Below are 22,359 nucleotides of genomic sequence, written 5' to 3'. Positions count from 1 at the left end.
GTTTTGAAAGTTGACTCATCTGGAAGTCTGTGTCTTTAGAGATGAAGAAATGTGCTGCTAAACAGCATCAGGGGGCTGCCGTGGTGGCCTCAGACCTCTCCCCGCTGTCCCTTTGCTTCATGGCCATGCCTATCCTTGAAATGCTGAGTGAAGCGTGACACCGGAGACGCCAGTGAGCCTGCTTTGACAATCCAATCATCTGTAATATCTGAAAGGTCCATAAAGAAACACAAAGCCAAACATTTTGCAGTGGAATAGAGGAACTGAAACCTGATGGCTGGTGGATGGGATGGGGGGTGGCGGTGGGTTGGGGTGAGCTGAGGTAGGGGGGTTATTCTTCCCAGAAAGAATAACCAGATAATCTAGGGAAAATGTATGAGGTGTCATGGAGCCAAGGAATAAAAAGGATTTTGTAACACACTTTTTATTTATTTTGGAGTATTTTTAGACTTACAGAAATTTAACAAAGATAGTACAGAGAATGCCCATATACTCTTCACCGAGGTTCAGTTTCCCCTCATATTAACACCTTACGTTACTCTGGTACATTGGTCAAGAATAAGAAATCAACATTGCTATTACAAATACCCCAGACTCTTTGCAGATTTCACCAATTTTCCATTAATGACCTCCTCTGTTCCAGGACCTGATCCAGGGTACCACACTGCATTTAGTTGTCCGTCTCCTTATTCTCCTCTGGTCTGCAATGGTTTTTCAGAATTTCCTTACTGCTCATGCTTTGACAGTTTTGAGGCATACTGGTCAGGGTATTTTGTAGAATACCTCTCAATTGAGGTTTGCCTGATGTTTTATCTCATAATGAGACTGGGGCTGCACGTTTCTAATTACATCGTATACAGAGATACATGAATCCACATGAATTGTTACTGATGGGTCAGTAATGATGTTAATTTTGACCACTTGGTTAAGATGGGATTTGCCATCATTGTCCTAATGCCATTGCTAAGACTTCATGGGGGAGGGAGAAGGGCCCACCCAGAGTGAGACTGGAATTGGAAGCTGGAGGTCTTCAATAGTATCAATGTATTAGCCCCAAGTTTTAGTTTACTATATACAAAAGATTAGATGGTATATTACTCAGTTATTTTAGATTTGCTAAACCATAAAGGGGCACTGTGTGCTTCTAATACACATTTTTAAAGGATTAAAAAAAGAAAAAAGTCGGTATTTGCCAAAGTTCTCCTCTGTGAAGTTACTAATGTTCTCTTTCCGCAGCTTCCTCTTTGGGAGTGAGTCCTTAACTTCAGCTCAGACTCCAAAGGGAGGGCACTAGGTTCTGCCTCCTGAAGGAAGAGTTTTGACATATATTGTGTTGAATTTTTCTTTGAGGAAGATTTGTCTAATAGAAGAGCGGTTTAAAAAGAAAGGCGTGGTCATATTCTACTGTACAGTTTATGCAGGTGCAGACTCAAAAGGCTTCACTGATTTTGGTAAAATGAAGAGTGAGGCTACCTTAGGAAGAACAATTTGAATTTAATTCTAAAGATGGGAGACAGATCAGTGGGAGGAGGGGGAATGAGAGAGGAAAAATTAAAGACAGCATATGTGGACCCGTCTTTGAAGACGTTGAGCTCTAAAGTGGGGCTAGGAATGAGAGCTGTAGTTCAGGATTCCTGAGACAATGATATTACATTCTGTTCTTTTTATACATCTTGTTCTAGAAGCATGGTTCTCAATTTCTTTCTTTCTAACTTACCTCCATCCTTCCTTCCATCCTTCCTTCCTTTATTTCTTTTTATTTTTGACTCAGCGCTTCCCCAGCAGAGGGTTACCCTCCAGCCAAGGGCCCCAGGCCAGGTTTTGAGAGATGGGGGAGGAGGGGGTGCATGGGAGACTGGGAGAACCACCCTAGGCTGGCAGACCAGCTGGTCCTGGGTGTTGCCTGAAGGAGCTGAAAAGTGAGTTCTAATTCAGAGCCTCCTGTGCTCCACCTCCCAGGCTGTGGGGCTCCCGTGTTTTCTGGGACAACTCTCTAACTCCTCCCTGGGCTTTTTTGAGGTATAAGTGATGGACAATAGTATAAAAGTTTCAGGTATACAGCATAGTGATTCACAAGTTTTCAAGGTTATACTCTATCTAAAGGTAGTATAGAATATTGACTATATCCGCCATGCTGCACAATATACCCTTGTAGCTTCTTCATTTTATACATGGTTCTCAATTTCAATTCAGGTTTCTAGTGATCTTAGTTGGAAGAGAATACAGCTTTCAGAATCTTCAACCTGATTCAATAGATTAAATTTACATCACCAAAGTCAATGTCAAAATCCAAAGTTGTTATCATAGATTAGGTTACTTTTTAATCTTTTGTATGAAAAAAATTCTGTAGAATAAAAAGCAGATCCAGGAGAAAAGGACTCATTACCGTCTAGAATCAAATACATAGCTAAGATGTCTGTGATTTCCTTGTTAGTAAATGTCGAATCTGAGCAGATGATGCGACCCTCTTCCACATAGCCCTGCTCGATCTGTACTGGACACTTAATAAATTTTGTCTGGACACTTGCAAGAAGCCTGGCAATTGTTCTTCACAATGTTATTATTACAGGTCCATGTTTCCTTCAAAGATTTACAGTTAGCATAGGCATCGTCATACTCACAACTATTGGCTGGAATAAAAAAAAAGAAATTAGTCACTTTGTTATCATTTTCTTCCATAGCAGCACCACAAACAGTGAACACACTGTGAGTGAGGAGGAGAAAATTGAGCAGACATGATTGCATGATGACACGATGAGGAGCATTTCGTATCTTGAGGGACACCTGAGGTCTCGTAGTGAAACTCCCTGATTAACCCATCAATTCTTTTTTTTTTTTAATAAATAAATAAATTTATTTAAAAAAAGTGATAGAGTGTTACTCTCTTTGATTACCTCGTATTATATAAGACATTACTTGCTAGCAAACACTATTAAAGGTCGCAAGGTGGGGTGTGGAGGGCAGCCCTACCTAGGAAGTGACATTGGCATCGAGGCTGAACCGGTAAGAAGGCAGGACTCTAAGTCTTTCCATCACATGGAAATGGATTCTGTTAACAACCTGAGTGAATTTGGACATGGACACCTCCTCCGTCCAGACAGGAACTGAGCCCTGGAAGATATGCTGATTATAGTCCCAGAAGACCCCGCTAAGCAATGGCCAGACTTCTAACTCGCAGAAACTGTGAGGTCATGTATGTGCTTCTTACACAATAATAGAAAACTAATAGTTAGTTATCTCAATGAATATAACATATAAACGGAACAATTTAATGGGATAGAATTGTAGGTACAGGGATTGACATGCCCCCATCTTTTAGCTCCTCAAGTCACTTCTGAAGAAGTGTAAGATGTCAACCCATCACTTCTTTTAAAATGTGCACCTTTTGAAATGTTTCTAAAATGAACTGACGTCGTTTCCTCCCTGAGAAAACAGAGTACAATGAATTGAAATGAACCTCTCTACAACTGCACTACCCACAATGATAGTCATCGCCATGTGGTTGTTTAAATTTAAGCCTAATTGAATTAAAAATGAAATACAATTAAAATTTCAAGTCCTCAGTGATACTAGTTACATTCCAATGTGTCCGGGGCTACTTTATAAGACAGTGCAAATATCGAACATTTCCATGAATGCAAACGTTATATTGGACCTTGTTGCCCTACACTCTAATGCCACTTGTCTTCCTTTCAGGAGTAAGAAATCGTTATGAGAAGATAAGGGTGGAAAAATGTAAACGTGGAAAGGAATTTTACTATGATTGTTGGGCATTTCCATTTGGATGTCCCTCAGTGGTCACAGACTCAACAAATCTCAAACCAAATGCATTTTCCTACCTCCAGGCTTGGCAATGTTTTGGTATCCCTTCCCAACTGTCAGCTCCATTCACCTGGGTTCAGAGAAGTGGCACTTCAACTACTAAATAATTTAAAGCAGGCACTAGGAATCAACCTGAACTCATTCCCTTCTATTTTCTAGTTTCTCTCTCTCTCTCTTTTTTTTTTTAAATTGAAGTACAGTTGATTAACAATGTTGTTTTCCCAGAGGAACAGCAAGCACAGGCAAGCAACACAGGCTCTTTGACTTTCTTCCTATTTCTTACTACTATTCATTTCTCTTCATTCATTTTGCCCTCATGCAGTAAAGGCAGTTGCTTATAAGCCCATGTTTTTCAACCATCTCCAAGCTGGCTTCCCATCCAATTGTTTTTTCACCCGACTGCCAGTAGCTCTGTATAAAACACAGTCCTGATTTCATCACTCTTCTCTTTAAAATCTTTCCATTGGCTGCTCATGACTAATAAGACAAATTCTAAACTTTTTAACAAATAGTATTCAGCGGAGGTGTCATTATTGTTTTCTCTGGTTGATTTATATAAAGCTTTATATCGTCACTATTCTGAAATATGGCTGTGCAATTCTTTCAGAGAGAACGCTATAATTCAGTCAGATGAATGCATTTAAAAGGTAAAATAATCTCAGTTAATGGGTCACTTGTATTGTCCATAATAATTTTGATAACATAGGCTAAGTAAAAACACCAGTGCTTTCTACCTCTATTAACAATAACACTGAGAATAAGAGATTATATGGCATTAATTTTACTCCTTTCTGTTAAAATATTTTTGAGGCTTCTCTGAGCTAATAACACTATAAGCAGATTTGACTGACACTGTAAAAGTACATGAAAGTGATTAACAAACAAAAGTGCAGGTGGTTATTAAATTAAGCTTGATGATTCTCACTCCATTATGGGGAAAAGGAGGAAATTAATTTGATGAACTCATTGACATATAAGGAATTATACTATCTGATGTGCCTGTCCAGGCTAAGTCATAGTCTGTAGTCTCACATCTTTATATTTGTATATATTTCTCTTTGTTAAAATGCCACCTTTGCTATAATGGCATTAATTTGATGAAAACAAAATTCACATTCAATTAGAATGAAAAATTTCCACAGAACCATTTTCATATATGCCAATATGTCACGGGTTGAACACAGTCACAAATAGACATTGGTGGTTGGTGTGTCTTTAGGTTATATACGGTAACAGGCTTTTCATTGCAAATGAGACATAAATTCTCAATGGTGTGAAAGTTCCTCTTGAATGCACTCTGTTGAGTAATATTATTTTTGTCTTTTGCAGGAAGGCATTGCTTAAGTTGGTTACATTCAGAATATTTTCATTTCTTTTCTTTTTTCAGAATATTTTCTAATTCTTAGTAACGTCAGGTCACTTTTATTAAACTAGCAAGTTAATGATTTCAAACTTACTGCATAGTCCTTTGTCACAATGCTTGGGGCAGCTGCCGCAAGGTGTTCCTTTTTGGTAAGGGACATGTTCTCTGCCAACAATATTACCACTGAAATTTGAAATACAAAATGTCAAACATTTTTCATTTCTCAGTTTAGTTTATGCTCCAAGAGTAGCATCTGTCATGATATATACCTAAATATCTATTCAGTATTTTTAATCATGTCAAATAACTGAGAAACTAACATTCCCAAAGTGTACTCGGACAGCAATGCAAAGTAAGAGAAAAATTCACATGTACTCTCCCTTCCTTGACCATAGTCTCACAGCTTGAGCTGAAATGGGATAATAATAGGCTCTAAACTTTCCAGAGTATATTTCATTGTGGCAACACTCTTTATCTCCCAGTAAACTTGGTGGAATTGGTAAGGCTGTGCACCCCTAGAAGTAAACATATCCTGTAGAGAGACAGAGACCCTCTTGGGTGACAGACGGTTGCAGATGGAAAATATTACTGTGAAGTGTAATTTTTATATTTAAAAAGGAAAATATAATAATTTGTCTAGTACAAACTAAAGAAAGTAAAGCACTGGGATAATTTTTGGCTTCCACGTGGGGGTGGTGTTGATTGTTAAATGATTCTTGGTGTGTGTTTTTAAGAGGTAGGTGTGTTTGAGGAGGTTTTTGAATGCCTAGAGATTTTGTGAGTGAGGTTTTTTGTGCTTGCCAAAAGTGGGAATGTTAGTTAGGAAAAAAAAAAAAAGAGGTTTCATTAACACTGATCTTCAGCGTACGTGGGTCTTACAGTGACCAGCCTGCCCCTCACTGATGCTGATGACACCATTGACCACTATTATCTGAAAATATAAGGCAAAAATCTCAGTTGCACCATGTGGGCCGAAGACCCAAGGCAAAGTATCTGAATCTCAGTCTCTCTGCGTAGAATAGAGCTCTATGTGTGGTAGCCCTTGGAAAAACTGTCAAACAGATACAGAAGTATTCGGGAGGTTCTCTCACAGCTGCTTTCCCTCATTATTCACTCCAACTCTCACTTCAGATGCCTGGTTCCACGTCTTCCCTCTCATAGCCAGGCAGTGAGTTTGGATGCATTCTTCTAGGACCTTTCGATTCTTTCTCCCAAAGCCTAAAGTGGTGCTTGTGGGAAAATGATGTTGAAGGTTACATTTCTCAGAGTGCAACCCTACCTCACCTGGGTCATTTAGAGCTTCAAAATGTATATAAACCACATAGGAAGCTTGGTTTTAGGGGAAACTCTCCCTCCAGTGGTAAGGAATTTCAAACACGAAAGATAAATGAAAATGAAGAGGTATGTTGTGACTATATGTCTAGTATAACCTTAGGCATTTTTGTGCATAATTCAGGCATATTGCTTGAGGAAGGGAAATATTTCCTGCTATAAATCAAAATCATAATGGATGACTTCTTTAAGATGTGTGTGTCTGTGTGTGTGCACGTGTGTGTCAAATTCTGAGAAAGAAAGACTTGAGATATTACCTTTTCTTGACAATTGGGAATATATCAACATCTTTTGAAAAGCCCTTGAGGTCCAAGATTAATCAATTGTTAATGGTGTGATGTAGGCATTTTGGATAAGCAGGTGTAGGAACATTTGATTATAAAGAGCTGGAATAATTAAAATGTCATGCCCGGGCTTCGTAGGTGGCACAGTGGTTAAGGATCCACCTGCCAATGCAGGGGACACGGGTTTGATCCCTGCTCCAGGAAGATCCCACATGCCGCGGACCAACTAGGCCCACGCACCACAACTATTGAGTCTGCACTTTAGAGCCCGTGAGCCACAACTACTGAAGGCCACGCGCCTAGAGCCCCTGCTCCACATAAGAGAAGCCATGGCAATGAGGAGCCTGCACACCACAACGAAGAGTAGCCCCCACTCACCGCAATGAAAAGTAAGCCCACGCACAGCAAAAAAGACCCAACACAGCCAATTAAATAAATAAATTTATAAAATAAAGAAATAAAATAAAATGTCCTTCCCCATTTGCTAGCTCAGCTATATCCATGACCTAACCGTCAAGCTTTCGCTTTCTAGTGTGTGAATTTAGTAAGAACAGACTACGCCAAATGGAGAGAACAGCACACTACATATACCCACGGAGTAACCCTGAATTTCAGGAAAGGCAAATGAGAGGGAAGAGAAATTATTTTGGACATGAGGAAAGAGACCTCAGAACACTATTCTTGGAACAGAGAGGTTGGTCTTCTTTCTGAGAAACTGGTTGTGTCTCAAATTTAACAAACTCTTCTAAAGTTTTATCCCTCCTCCCCTCTACTGAAATATGCTTTTTTTAAAATAGTTTGGTTTGTCTATTAGTTAATAATTTTAAAATATTAAATTGTTGACGGCATTCTTGGCAGCAAACTTGAAAGTATATACTCACGCAGGACAATACTGGCAAACGTAGAAGTATTTTAGATTCGGTTGATTGGGACAGTAGGCAACTGCACATCCGATACGGTAAGATGAGTACCAAACAAGCTATGTGTCCATAAGTGAAGATATGAGAGTACATTAGAGAGGAAAATATCAAAAAAACAAACAGTAGGAAATACAAAGCTGAAAATAAGGTTACTGATATATTTTGTTTCTGCATACCTTATGGATATATTTAGTTAAATTCTTGAGTCAAGGAACAAACCTCTTATTTTTTTAATTTTATTTTTTAAATTTATTTATTTTGGCTGCACCATGCGGCTTGCGGGATCATAGTTCCCAGACCTGGGAATGAAGCGGGCCATGGCAGTGAAAGCACGAGACGCAACCCACTGCACTGCCACGGTCTTCCCTAAAAATCTCTTAAAATGCTACATTTCCATGTACATTCACTATTTTACCCATTTGACTATAAGAAAAATACAGAGTATATTTCCCTACTGAGAGCCTGCAGGCTTTTGACAAATGACAGCTCACAGCTGAGATACCCACAACATGCCAAACAACCCTTTACCCATTTGACATCTTCCCCTCAGTTCAACACTGGAATCAGTAAATATTTGCAGAAGGCTTTCTTTTTAGGGTATTGATGTCAGAAGGTTGTTTATTTGTTCCCCTTACCTGGGTATAATGTCCGACTACTGCTTGGGGACTGTTTGGCCCTACAGCAAAGGTAAAATCACGGACCTCATCATACCAGCTTTGGGTTGCGTCTGACCATGGAAGAGGGTGACTTGACATAAAGAGATTCTCGCCACAGCGCCTGGTACCTATGAAGAAACAGATCATTCACAGGGAAATTATAAAGCACACAAAGTTCTTGTTCTTCAAAGCCCTCATATTTGCTAATCCATGAGGCAGTTTCTCATCAGCTATAAGCTGGATAGAAGCCAGACGTGCTTAACACCTTGAGACTGGCCTCAGCAGACCCAATTTTGGGTAAAGTCTTCTTTCTTTAATATCTGCCCTCCCTAGATTCGTTTGTTTACACTTCAAATTTTTCATGAGCGTGCTTCAGGTTCTCTCAGCTTTGTGTCAGAAGCTTGCTAAAGGCAGAGACCAATGTATAATTTCTTTCCGACTCTTGCCCGCACTCAGCAGAGATTTTTATATAAAGGACCCTGAAGAGATGTTTAGGATTGTTATTTTGTAGGAACTTTGCAAAAAAGCGAACACTTTGCCTTTAATGAAGAGCCCAAGTATGAAGGAAATGACACCAGGAGGGACAATATTTTCAAAGAGTATGGGTCTGCCCTGAATCAGCAAATGAGAACCTCACAGGCCAAAGTGTCAGAGAAAAAGGAAAGAAGTGCCTTGCAGCACAGCAACAGTTTGACATATTTTCAGTATATGTTTCAATATATTTTTGAAGCCAAACATTTCTATTTGGAAGGCTTGAAATGTAATGTCTGCATGCTACTTAACGGAAGTGTAAACTGCTCTTGCATAACTCCTTGAAGAAGGATGGAAAGAAGCTAAGATTTTAACAGTAGACTGGGCTCTTCAAGACCATTTGCTCCAATCTTCTACTGAATATACGTATGCCTCTTCCTAATTGCATTAAATTATAGTATAAAAAATACAAACAACAATGACTGTCTTACCTTTAAAACAGGTAAGTTATTTACCACTTTGAAATGTGGCTTGCCATTGGGCTCTGTCATTGTTGATAATCTAAGTATTTTATCTAATATTTCATACCATACCTATGATATTTTATCTCATTGTTTTCATGTACCTTGCTGTAGAGGTCATGTCTTTTAGGCTAGTTTTGCATGTAATATAGTATTGCATGTGTAGTAGGCATGCAGAACATACAAGAGACTTGACTTACTCTCGTCAAAAATTAAAAAACAACAGTAAAAGTAGGTGCTCGTGCCAAATATTTTTGAGTGAAGTTCAGAAACAGTTGGATAAAATTCAACATATTTTATAAGTAGAAAAATTAATAGGCTTAAAAACACAATCATAATGTGATCGTGTGTGAGACAGTTTTTGTAAAACATAACACTCAATAAGCATGAGGTGGCGCTTCTCAGAGGCCTCTCTCCCACACAGAGATTTTAACCTGAAAAAGGCAGCATCAGAAGCAACATTTATTCACAAAGTTTTCTTAATGCAACGTCAAAAAATGGTCCCTGTGATCTTTCTTGTTCATTTCCTCCACAAACACGTGTTCAGTTACATACCTACTGTTCTATCCTCTGGCTTGCTGTGTTTGAGAAGGCACTTGTTTGCCCAGTTTTGGGCATTTGCTGCTGCCTTGCTGTCCCATTGCTAAAACAAGAAGAGAAAAAAAGATACGGCATTAATGACTCAAATTACTAAGAAGCATGAGCCTTATAACAAGATTGGTAGATTGATTGATATCATTATAAAATGTCTGTCTGTGCATATTCTGATTATCATGATAATCAAAGACATCTTTTTGGATGTGTCTTTTCCTGCTCCACAAAGAAATACGCATAGTATGTCTACCCAAAGTCATCGAAAAATCTAAGGTAGTTGATGGTCTATTTTTGATGTCACAGCAGCCACACCTGAAGATTTTTAGTAATGGTCCTAACTCTAAATTTTGATCAACACATGGAGGTACTGAGATTCCTATGGTACTGAGCTGGCGGACTTCACTCTCAGGTCCTTTCTTTTTTTTCAGCAAAGACATTTGGGAGACGTGTGGGCTTCAGTAGGGTAAAGCGGGCTGTTCTTTACCCTAAATGGCATGGCACTGATCCTAACGGGAAAAAGCCTTCTGGATCCTAGATTAGGAGAAATAATGAGCAGAAAAGCACTTCTCACTGATGTCCAAAGATTTGGTTTTCATTCTGCCCCCACAGTGTAAATAGCCCTTTAAAATGGACAAGTCACTTAACCGTTATGAAGCAAAATGAAAGATTTCTGCACTGTCCTATAGCGCAAATGCAGCTTAAGCTTTGGGCCCCTCACATGCATGGGCCCTTCCAGACTTGCAATAGGGCACCTCAGAAGATGTTTGGCCATTTTTTGTGGGGGTGGGAGGAGGTAAAATTTGCAGTGGCATGATATTTTTGTCCCCTCTTCCTGAAAGTCAACAAAACTTCAGTTTCCCCTTACTAATGACGTGTCCTAGAAAGGCCTAGGGCGTAAAGGGCAGCCCAGATGGAGTGGACGTGAATAACGAGGGTGTTGTGGATGATGGCACTGTGGGTGTGACTGCATGGAGGGGACCTAGAAGGGAGAGGCGCACACAGACCAGGTCAGAAGGCGCATACTCACATCAGCGCCAGGGTTCAGGTAGAGGCTTTAGGGGTTCCACGGGCACCTGGGAACTGTGTACAGATTACCTATTATATATGTGCATATGGATGTATGTGTGCATGTGCATTTGTCTCCTTCTGGGAGGAGAAATTCCACTTACAAAGATGGTAAAGTCTGCAACGGACATGATAGAGAACAGATTCTGACAGATTAAACTATTGTAGCAAAAAGAACATCGAAGGAGGAAATACAGGTTTTAAGTAAAGATAGTACGTGAAATTTAAAAGAAGAAGACTTTCTTCCCTGTCCATAACACAGCTCAAATAAAACACCAAAATGGAGGCAGAACTTCCCAAGCCCAAAAGTTCTCAAGAGGTGTCATATACTAGCTCTTATCACAGCTGGCTCAAGCCACTCTCCTCATGTTACCACTTCTTACCATCTTCAGCATGTTGCTGGCAGGCGGAGAGACTCGTCTCCTCAGGTCATTGTGTTTGTTTACAATCTCACTTTGGACCTTTTGGAGGGTGGTTGACAAAGCACCAAACTTTGGATCCTGAAGGAAAGTCAAATGAGGATTATTTTTTTTAAAGTTTTGGAAATTGCATATAAGAATGAATAAGTTAATTCAAGAGAACAAAGATTATTATTTTTTTAAGATTGTCTTTGTGTGGACCATTTTTAAAGTTTTTATTGAATTTGTTACAATATCGCTTCTGTTTTATGTTTGGGTTTTTTGGCCACGAGGCATGTGGGATCTTAGCTTCCCAACCTGCCACCTCTGTGTTGGAAGGAGTAGTTTTAACCACTGGACCATCAGGGAAGTCCCAAGAGAACAAAGATGGTTTTAAGAAGTGTTCAGTTCAAGTCTATATTAGTTATTTAACAGTGCCAATGAATCTGAGCTCAAATTATGACTTTTAAATAAGAAAGAATGTTGAATTTTGAAAGTGGGGATGTTATTCATGTCGTGACAATGAAAAACACCTCAGATGGGACTTCCCTGGTGGTCCAGTGGTTAGGACTCTGTGCTTTCATTGCACATGTGGGTTCCATCCATCCCTGGTCCAGGAACTAAGAATCTATAAGCCACGCAAGCTTCATGGTGTGGCCAAAAGTAAAAATAAAAAGATAAAAATAAAAACACCTCTGAGGCTACAAATACCAATTTCTAGTATTAAGAGACGTCTTAATGTGATTTTGCTAGACATAAGCGTGAAACCTCAAAGACAAAGTTACAAGAGAGGAGCCACTAACATTCTTGTTCACACTCAGGTGCAGAAAGGGAATGATAAGGGTAGAGGCAGGTGTCTCCTTTTAGACATGCGGGGAACCTTGATCTGACAGGCTGTGTGTATTTAAAGAATGTTTGGGCCCAGTCCAAGTATATTCAATACTCCAGTAAATGATTCTACCTATTCTGTAGCAGATTTTAGGGGGTCACTCCAAAGACAGTTTTACAATATACAAAAATCTCCAAGGCAATTTGAAGGGAGCAAAGCCATCCAGTTAATGGACTATTGTGGACTTTGCTCCTTTTAGTAACAGAAATGTAATTGACAAGGTATTAAATCAGGTGCTGATACTTTCAGTGTATCTTTGTGTGTGTCTGTGTAAGTGTGTTGGAGGGTCCTAAGCCTGGAGGTGGAGGAGGGTGTATGAATAGTTCCCACAAAGTCTAAGCAATTTGATGACCTAAATTTGCAGAAGAGTCTGATGTTGTATGTGAATGAGCAAAATTTGGAAGTATAAGTTGAAACAGATAGAACCCTTTGTTGATTTTCCCTGACACCTTGGGAAAAGTTATTCTCTCCCTCCCCCAGCTTTTAAGTTCCCTCAAAGTTCTGCAAATACTGTGAACACATGTCTGACCACACTTTATTGCCACAATCTCATTATGTGTGCATTTCTCCTGCCTGCTCCTATGTTCCTAAAGACAGTTACCAATACTGAATGCATTGTACCCATACATCAGGCACCTTTGCAGCTATTGACTCCTAAGTTAGAAAGGACAGATGTGAAACATTAGTAGTGGCCAATCTCTGCACTACAGAGACATTTGCTGGTGTAAAGGACCAAAATGCTATGTCCCTTTTAAATAATTTTATAAATGAAGACCAGGAGACAGACGAGACAGATAACAGGGGACTGGAAAGGACCATGAAAGGAATCTACAGGGAACAAATTAGGAAAACAGCAAACTTCTTGAAGGAAACCCTAGGCCTATGAATAAATTGTCTTCAGATTGAAACTTTGATTACGGTAATGCAATGGCTACATTTGTGAATGCCAAATGCAGTCCGAATCCCCTGGTCTGAGGAGTTCCATGTAATCCAAGTCCAAACTCAAAGGAAGGTGTAGGAACAGACAGCAATGACCAAAGCCCCTCACATTCAGAGGTTGTCTGATCAGGAGATAGACACCTTATATGAGCATCTCCACACCAGTCACTGGGGAGCATGATAGATTCTGTTCTCGAGATTATTAAAGTGAAGCAGCATATTAGAAATAATTAGAATATCCTACCTTACATATACTCATTATAAGGTTATGAGAAAAGTCGAAATACTTAATATCTTTAGTAAATTTTCTTTTTTTAATTTAAAACGTAGGTGTAATTATTATCACAAGGTAACTATGAACATTGTGTGGTGATGTGTGTGAAGAAGTGTTGCTATTTTGAGGTTATATAAATATATTGTTAATTTTCTGTGGGTATCACATTGAAATGGATTAAATAAAAGTAAATTAGAAAAGATCTTGGGATAGGAGAAGTTCTATTAGCTTGTAAATCCACAGACCAGTGCTGTCAATAGAAATATAATTAAAGCAACACACATCATTTTAATTGTTTGGTGGTCACTTTAAAAAAGAAAAAATAAACATATTAAACTGATAAGTATAATATGTATTATTCAACGAATGTATTCAAAACGTTTTCTATCAGGCAATCAATATTAAAATTATTAGAGATTTTTTACCTCCCTTTTTGCACTGAATCTTTGAAGCATGCTCTGTATAGTATTTACACAGATCTCAACTCAGACTATCTGTATTTCCAGTGACCCACATTCTCATGTGGGCAGAAGCTACCATATTGGTTGCCACAGCCTTAGACTTAAGTACTTTGAGCAACTGAGGAGTACTTTGTGATGCACCAGACCCGCCAGCCTTTTTCACTTTCAAAAATTGGTCTAGTACCGAGCTGTCCCTCAAAGTTGCTTGAACTGTTCTGAAAAGGTTTTTCCCCTTGACCGTACCTGTCCATTTGCAGGAAAGAGCGGAAGCCACACAGCAGCCAGGAACAAAACCCCCGTGAATAAGGCCATTGCTGGGAAAACAAAACAAAGGGAACAGAGACTGCATTGCTGTGTTTAGTGCATGAACTTCTGTGGAACACAGGGAAAAACAAAACAAACAAAGTAAGGATCTCAGTTACCCCAAGTTCGTTAGTAAGGAGACAAGGGAGGATGTGTCACAAGGCGCCAGTAGAATGATAATGGATTCAGCCCCAGACATGAGCCTCCAATGGGGACAATAAAGAACAAACAGAAGCACGAGACTGAAGCCCTTGAAGACCACCTGTAAGTGTTGATGCTACACTACCCAGTTCCACCCTAGTTCTGCTGTTGGTCTACAGAGCTATTCTCCTGGTTCTGAGGAATGGTTTCTTCACTTGCCCATTCAGGAGTAGCAATTGCTCCCAACTGTGACAAAAAAAATTGGTCCTTGCTGGTCCATCCTTACACCCTGCTTTATCCTTTATAAATATCCCCCAATTAACATCTCCTCACATTTCTACGGAACACGTGTGCCATTTCTTTCCTGCCAGAGCTCTGGCTCATAGTCTTGTCGTCCCTAGAAGCCTAGGTACATCCACTAAAAAGTAAGTGCTTTTCCTTGATACTTTCAACCGTTCTCCTCAACTCTGCCCAGTGTCCCCCTTCATTCCCATTCAAACCATTCTCTTTATTTCATCACCTCAAATCCTAAAAAAGGCAACATTCTCCTTCTGGATCTAAAAACAGAAGGTACAAGTCTCATGTTTCAAGGTATTGCCAATCCAATTGTATGAATACCCTTCATACGTTCACATCCTTTGCCTCACTAATACAACTTCTTGGAATCCTGAGGAAATAGTAATATATGTTGGAAAAGCTTTAGCCATAAAATTTTCATCACATTAATATTTATAAGGGGGAAACATTGTAGTGAATTACATGTTCAAAACTAGCGATATAAAATGTCAAATAAATTAATACACATCCTCTTGATAAAGCATATTAGACATAAAAAGTTATGTTTATGATGGTTCTGTAACAAGGAAAATGTGTAATGCTTCAAAGTTGTTTCAAAAAAAAAAAAGCAAAAAAAGCAGAACACCAAATAGTACATTGGAGATCCTTAGCCTTCTGTTAAAAAGTTTGAGGGCTTCTAAAATTTATATGTTGAAGCCCTAACCCACCCATCACCCCCCAGTGTGGATATATTTGTACTGGGGACTCTAAGTAATTACGGTTAAATGACGTTATAAGAATGGGTTCAAATTCAATAGAATTAGTGTTCATTTAAGAAGAGACATCAAAGTGCTCTCTCTCTCTCTCTCTCTCTCTCTCTCTCTCGCTCTCATCTCCATGAACACAGAGAAGAGCCCATGTGAATACACAGTGAGAATGTGGTTGTCTGCAAGCCAGGAAAGAAGTCTTACCAGAAACTGATCATACCGGCACCTTGGTCTCAGACTTTAATGTCCTGAATTGTGAGAAAATAAATTTCTGTTGCTCAAGCCACCCAACTGGGGGATTTTGTTATAGCGGCCCCAGCAGACTAATACACATTCTCATATTTAATATCTGAGGGTTAGATTACTTTCAAGTGAGTTCCAAGGCCCATAACATGTAGTCATTGGAAATCTGAAGCTACATATCTGGGTTAGGCGTGTGAGCAAAACACTAGAAGAGAAGGTTATCCCTGGCTGCCATTCAGCATCCGTACTTCAATGCACCTTGGCTTTTCTTGTGGGTATATGACAAAAGCTCTATGAGATAGGTTTTGGGGCGCCAGTTTTAAGACAAGGGGACAGAAGAGCTTTCATTGCATAGTAGTATTGGTGCCCTTGATGTGCAGGGAGGTCTGGGAATACAAATGTTACCATTCACCTGGAGGACAGCAGCAGAAACAGGACCTCATGCCCTTCTCCCACAAAACTAATGATCAGACAAAAAGCCAGGCAAAGAGCAAATAAAATTAAACAGAAATACAAGAGAATGAGTTTATCATGTGATAAGGCATTCTTTTCTTCTCTGCATTTTCTATAATGAATCTATATTACCATAATTAATTTGTAAAGGAAAAGATCTTTATTACAAAGACACTCTTGGAAAAGTGCCTCTGACTTTGTCAAATTTATTATCTTAGTTGTTCTTTTGCCGCCTGGTGAAGCTGATGGTTTAGGCATTATGATGTCCACGTAAGGGAAGAACGGAAGCACAGAGATATTAGGTAATCTTCCAATAGCCTCATTGCCAGTTAGAGCACAGATGGGACAGAACCCAGGAATTCTTTTAACCTCAATATCCATTTCCTGCTAAACTGTGTCATACTTTTGGGGTTTCAGGTAAGAATGAAAGCATTTAATGACTTTTCTGCCTTGACAAAAATAGTTATACATTACTATAAATCTTTTTGCAGCTGATAAATAGCCAGTAGATGACTGGACACATTTTAGAAAATTAGAAAAAAATTATAGAATATTAGTGATTAAGTCAATCATTTTCTGTTGTCCCTCAAATATAAAACTTCTAAGACTTGGCGAGTGCAAATAATATTTTCTTAGGATATCCATCTTGACTTCAAAACGTAGGCCATTATAATAATATGTAACTTTGTTGAAATAATGGAGTACTTTGTCGGTATTTTAATGAAATATTTTTGGCCATTTAATAACCAGAATGGGAAGGGACAGAATTGGAATGGAAATCACAAAACTGATAGCCTATTCCTATAAGGGTTCTATCAAGGATACAAATTATACAAGTGTTTCTATGATGTTTGGAACTTCAGGCTCTCCTATACCATTAAAATTTCACACACAACAATAGGAAAAGGTTGATTTTGTTTAGATTTTAGGTGGATGAGAGAAAGAGGTGGGAGAATGGAATAAAAATGTGAGGACAGAAAAGGAAAAACATGAAAAGAAAAATGAACTTGTTTCTGTATAAAGCAAATACATAAATTTAATATCAAAAAGAGCCATGTTTGTTTCTCAGGGATACCTGGCCCCATACTAAGCAAACCCAAACTTTGGCACCTGGTATTGTCCTAAAGGAAAGAGAGCACCGTAAGTGTTGGGAAGCCTGGGATTTTGTTGTTATCCTTATTGATGCTGTTTTATGCAGCTCATCTTTAACTAGCTATATGAAATTGAATATCTTCATTTATCAAGTTAGAATACAGTGACATAGGGTCACCTCATAGGGCTTTTGTAGGGTTGGGGAGATAAGCAAGGTCAAAGCAATCTGAAAACATAAAAAAATCGCCACATACGCACACAAGGCCTAGCATTAACATTACTATTTTTATTATTATTTGGGATGCTGGCTCCCTCAGCAGGAATCTCTCAGCTCTCAGGCTCTTTAGGGATTGGCTTTGCTGAAGGCAGCCTCCTGGCCCAAGGTCATGCTCCCTTCCCAGATCCCCCTCATCCTATACCTGCCAGATGTGGGGTGTTTAAAGGCCTGACCTCTTTGCTCCAAGTAGCAACAACTCTGAAGCATCACCCCAACATCAGAACTACTGCAAAGGGGCTGATTGGCTGAAGCTTCCAATGAGACTCTGTCACACATTTGCCTAATCTTGCTTTCTCCCCCTCTCTTCCAAGGGAATTGATTCCAAGGGTGTTTCCTAATAAACTTCCTGTGTCTCAGATGTTGTTACCTGGAGAACCCAACCTGCGACATCATCCACTGGATAATCGTTTTTCCCCCCTTAACTCTAGTCACGATAGGTGCCTTCTTTGTACTTTCATTATCCTTTGATCATATGCCATTTATACCTTTGATCGTGTTAATCCTCGAACCTGGATTCTAGCAGCATCCTTCAAGAACATTTCCAAGTTCCTGTCCCCAAAGAAACTCACAAGTTAACTCCAAAACCACTGACCTTGCCACTGGATGGGAACCTTTAAATAAAAATCCTACCCCATAGAATTTGGATTGTACTCAATTTTTCTGACTCGTGCAAGATTTATTTCTTTCAATTTCTTCATGTGAGATGTGTGGACTGTTCTACATTGTTTATACAGTCATACACCTATTCCATCCTATGCCCTAGGGTTATGTGAGTATAAAGTAGCATGACTACTTCCTCTCAGTGCTGTTTCTTCCTTAAGTGAACCTAAGGAGTGGCACCAAAGGGAAATGATTCTGGGACTGATTCCTAAAACAGATAAAGATAATAGTAAACTGTTTATAGGTCTGTTTCATAAATGCAATGCAAAAGTTCTAAAATTAACTCAGCAATTTCAAAAATTCATTTAAACTCTATCATCAAGTGAAGTTTCTAGTAGGACTGCAAGGATATTCAAAATGAGAAAATTTATTGGTCAAATTCATCACATGAATGGGCTAAAGAAAAGTCATGTGGTAAAAATATGTTATTAAATTCAATCCCTGCTTATAGCCAAATAAATGAATAGAGGAGAATAGAGGAGCTCATTATTTTGGTGATGGCAATATATTAAATATCTACAGCAAATGTTATGTTATTGGAGAAGCTCTAGGTGCCTTTTATTTAATATTGGGAATAAGAAAAGAATGACTCATGTTCCTGCTGTTGTTCAACATGGTATTGGAGAGATCCTGACCAAAGGCATAAGAAAAGAAAAAAAAAATGTGTAAGTTTTGTCAGGAAAGAGGTAATGTTATTATTTTCAAATGATATCATGATCTATTTAGTCAATACACGATAATCAACAACATTGCTACATGGAATATTAACCCACAAAAAGCACTATTGCCCTATACTGACGACACTCAACTAGAAAACAAGGTTGGGCCTGTTTTTTTCAGGGATTTAGGATTTAAAATAAAGATACTACTCATAATAGTAATAACAAGTATAAAGTATCTATAAAATAAAAAAATCCTTGTTAGAGAAAAGTGTAAAACTCTAACAAAGGACATGAAGGACGATCTGCATAGATTGAGAGATTTCCATGTTCTTAAATGGTATGAGTTAATATCAAAGATATCAAACATAATGAAACTAATATGAGAACTTTCTATAATTTGAGTAAAAATTCTGATTGGCTGCTGAATAACTAAATAAGCCCATTTCAAGAAGAATTAATTTGGGTATCTTTTCATGTTCGCTATTAAGATAGACTTCAAATTTATGTTGACAAAACTTAGATACTATTGTAGGAAGAGACTAATGGACTGATGGAGGTGAGTGGAATGTTTAAGAAATGGACCAAACAAGGCATTAGAAAAAAAGATTAGAGGAAGAACCGATTATCTAGCATATGATGTTGGGAAAACTAGCTCACTATATGGAGAAAAAGAAAACCAGGTCTTTTTAAACTTTTTCTATAAAGGTGAATGTAGAAGGATTACATTTATAAATAGGGAAAATGATTTATATGCAACTTTTTACAGCCATACCCCTTTGCTTTAAGTGAGCCACACATAATAATGCTGTTAAATGGTGATGCTGTCTTTTGTGTGAAGCACTGTGTTATTCTCTATAGGCTCTCTTTAAACTCACAGCAATCTAGGTAGTTGATGATGTTACTCAATACCCCAGTTTATAGATGGGCAGTCCAAGGACCAGAGATTTAATAATGAAATGCCATAAACGTGCAAGCAGAAGAACTTGGGGGATAAGCCCAGGCATTTTGGCTTCAAAGCCCTTGCTCCTGAAAATACTGAATGAAAATGTTTTAAAAGATCATAGGGACTACAACTCGAGGATGGAAGATGCCTTAGAGGACTGGGACCCGGAGAGTAGGGGGGACTCGAGGGAGGGTGGGGGAGGAGCTGAGGGAGGGAGGGAATACAGGGATATGTGTATAAAAACAGATGATTGAACTTGGTGTACCCCCCCCAAAAAAATAAATAAAAATAAAAATAAAAGATCATAGGGACTAGGAAAGATGCCATTGAAAGTATTAACACACGTGTGTAATGTGTGCATTGTAGCTACAGACACATTTATATAATAGTCACAGCTCAGAAAACTACCGGATGCAGTGTATTCAAATGTAATTTAATGTAATGTTTAGTTTTCATTCTAAGCATGTTCTTTCATTTCACCACTTGTTTGTGAAACAGAAAGCAGCCCATGACACTACAGAGAGTTTGCAAAACTTTCAGACTTCATCATGTAAGAAATCTATAACGATATCTAAGTAACAACAGCCACCTTGACCATTCCTGGAAAACATTTTTTTTTCTTTCCAAGGATAAATTCTCTCCCCTTTACTCGAATTTACTGAACAACGTAACTAGAATCCTTTGCAGTACCTGATTTAAACATTACTTGAGAGTTCTGACACTCCTCCTCACAATTTGTCTCTTTTTCTTACAAATCTGAACTCAATTCAGGGGTCGCAGCATTCTAGAGTAGCTCCCAAGCTTGAAACTTGAAATCATTTTAATTTCCTTTGATTCTTGTCCAGACAGTTAGTCATATAGGCAGACATTCTAGGTTTTGGTTTTAACTAGCAGAAGAGGCAACCCCAGATCTTCTCTGGCAATAGTGTGAGTCTTCCCTAAGCTTCCTGGATGGCATCTAGCCATAGAGGAGAAAAGCATTTATAAAATATTTCTAAAGTAAAATCTTCCCTTTATGAAGTAAATAACTGCACACATGTCATCAACAGGTAGTTTTGTGGTCTCTTAGTATCTAATTATCCAGGATCAATTCTTATTTGCCAAGGAGTAGAAAGTTTTATATAGAAATTGCTTCCTTATACAAAACATAACTGATATTATATATAAATTACTTATATAAATGTAGATGCCTGAATAGATTGACTTTTGATTGGAAAGCTTCCAAAAAATCTTTTTTTGGTTTGAGTGCATTTCATAGCATATATTTTATGTTAGCTTGGTAATCTTTACAATATTTTTGTCTCAAGGTTGGTGCTGTTATTGTTTTGGTGGATTTAAAACTATTAGCAATAGCTTCCCATATTTATTTTAATAATGTGTATATTATATAATGTCCATATATGTTAGTATTAGGAAAGTTATTCATGTGGAAGTATACACACTAATATAACCATAGCTTTTCATTTTTATATTAAAGGAAGTTCTTGTATAATTGTTTCCAAAAATCACAAACATGGGAATTAGTTACATAACTTATTTTAAAATGAAAGGTAAAAAAATAACATTAAATTGGATAAAAGTGGTTTTTGTTAACAATAGAACTATATGTTACTTTCTTAGCTTAAAAAGAATATAATAACTTAAGATTGTTACTCTCAATAAAGCCTATCAACAGATTTGAAAAGCACAGTGTCTTTTACCGTGTATCATTTCACCACTGAGAAGGCATAGGTACTTTGGCACAATAAAATATTCACTTTAAAATAAAGATAATCACTTACTGTTGTCCTCAGGGCAGGATGAAGTTATCTGCTTTATCTGTAGGAAGAAGGAAGGTGGAGAGAAAGAAGTTAGAGAGGTTTATATACATTATCCACACTTCCTGCTTTGGCAAATTCTGATTGTGCAAGTAAATCTGTCAACAAGGTTTGAAACTGTATTTGTCGTAATCCCAGCAGTCTCAGATCTCATTGCTGGCTGTCTAACTGAACTTCTGACATTATCTCGTGATTCCCACATAGCTTTTAAAAATAAATTGGTATTTGAAATTTAGCTGCTGTACATTTCTTCTTTGGAGCTCATATACTGGTACAATTTATCCACATTTTTGCCAGTTGCTACTTTGACAATTCTTAACCAAACTATGCTTATTCTACCCTTAGAGTTTTCAGGATTACTTCTTTCTGTAAGAGTAAATCTAAATTTATCATTTTTGTGAACTCTGGAGCATACAGTGTTTTCTTACAGAGATTTAAGATATTCATTAGTAAATGAATATTCATTTAAGTATTCATTAGTAATCATTATTACTTTGGAGAGTAACTTCAACTTTGTAAATGCTAGGTTGCAGTGTCTTTCAAAACAGAATGGAAAAAGACCGCATAACTCATTGGTATTTCTATAGCCTCCTGATATTAACGTTTATTTTCTGGCTGTATGAAATTCAACATAACATTGATCTATGGTACATACTAAATTGTCATCATTTGATTCTTTTCATCTATGAAAGGCTTTAGTTAATCATTCTAAGCTTGTTTCCACATCTCAGGAAGG

General features: G+C 38.1%; 1 protein-coding gene across 1 annotated transcript; it reads right to left on the bottom strand.

The window, feature by feature from the left end:
- Positions 1-434: 434 nt before the first annotated feature.
- Positions 435-21,705, bottom strand: LOC130831351 (cysteine-rich secretory protein 3-like). The gene is made up of 8 exons (XM_057699382.1): positions 21,588-21,705; positions 14,233-14,303; positions 11,412-11,528; positions 9,925-10,012; positions 8,357-8,505; positions 7,683-7,780; positions 5,280-5,368; positions 435-2,630 (listed from the first exon to the last, which is right to left on the bottom strand). The coding sequence occupies exons 2-8, from the start codon at positions 14,299-14,301 to the stop codon at positions 2,503-2,505; spliced, it is 738 nt and encodes a 245-aa protein (XP_057555365.1). The 5' UTR covers positions 14,302-14,303; positions 21,588-21,705; the 3' UTR covers positions 435-2,502.
- Positions 21,706-22,359: the final 654 nt, after the last annotated feature.

The sequence above is a fragment of the Hippopotamus amphibius genome, chromosome 11 (assembly GCF_030028045.1).
Source record: "Hippopotamus amphibius kiboko isolate mHipAmp2 chromosome 11, mHipAmp2.hap2, whole genome shotgun sequence".
Lineage (NCBI taxonomy): Eukaryota > Metazoa > Chordata > Mammalia > Artiodactyla > Hippopotamidae > Hippopotamus > Hippopotamus amphibius.
Note: the sequence above shows the minus strand (reverse complement) of the source record. Positions and strands in the feature narration are given on the sequence as shown.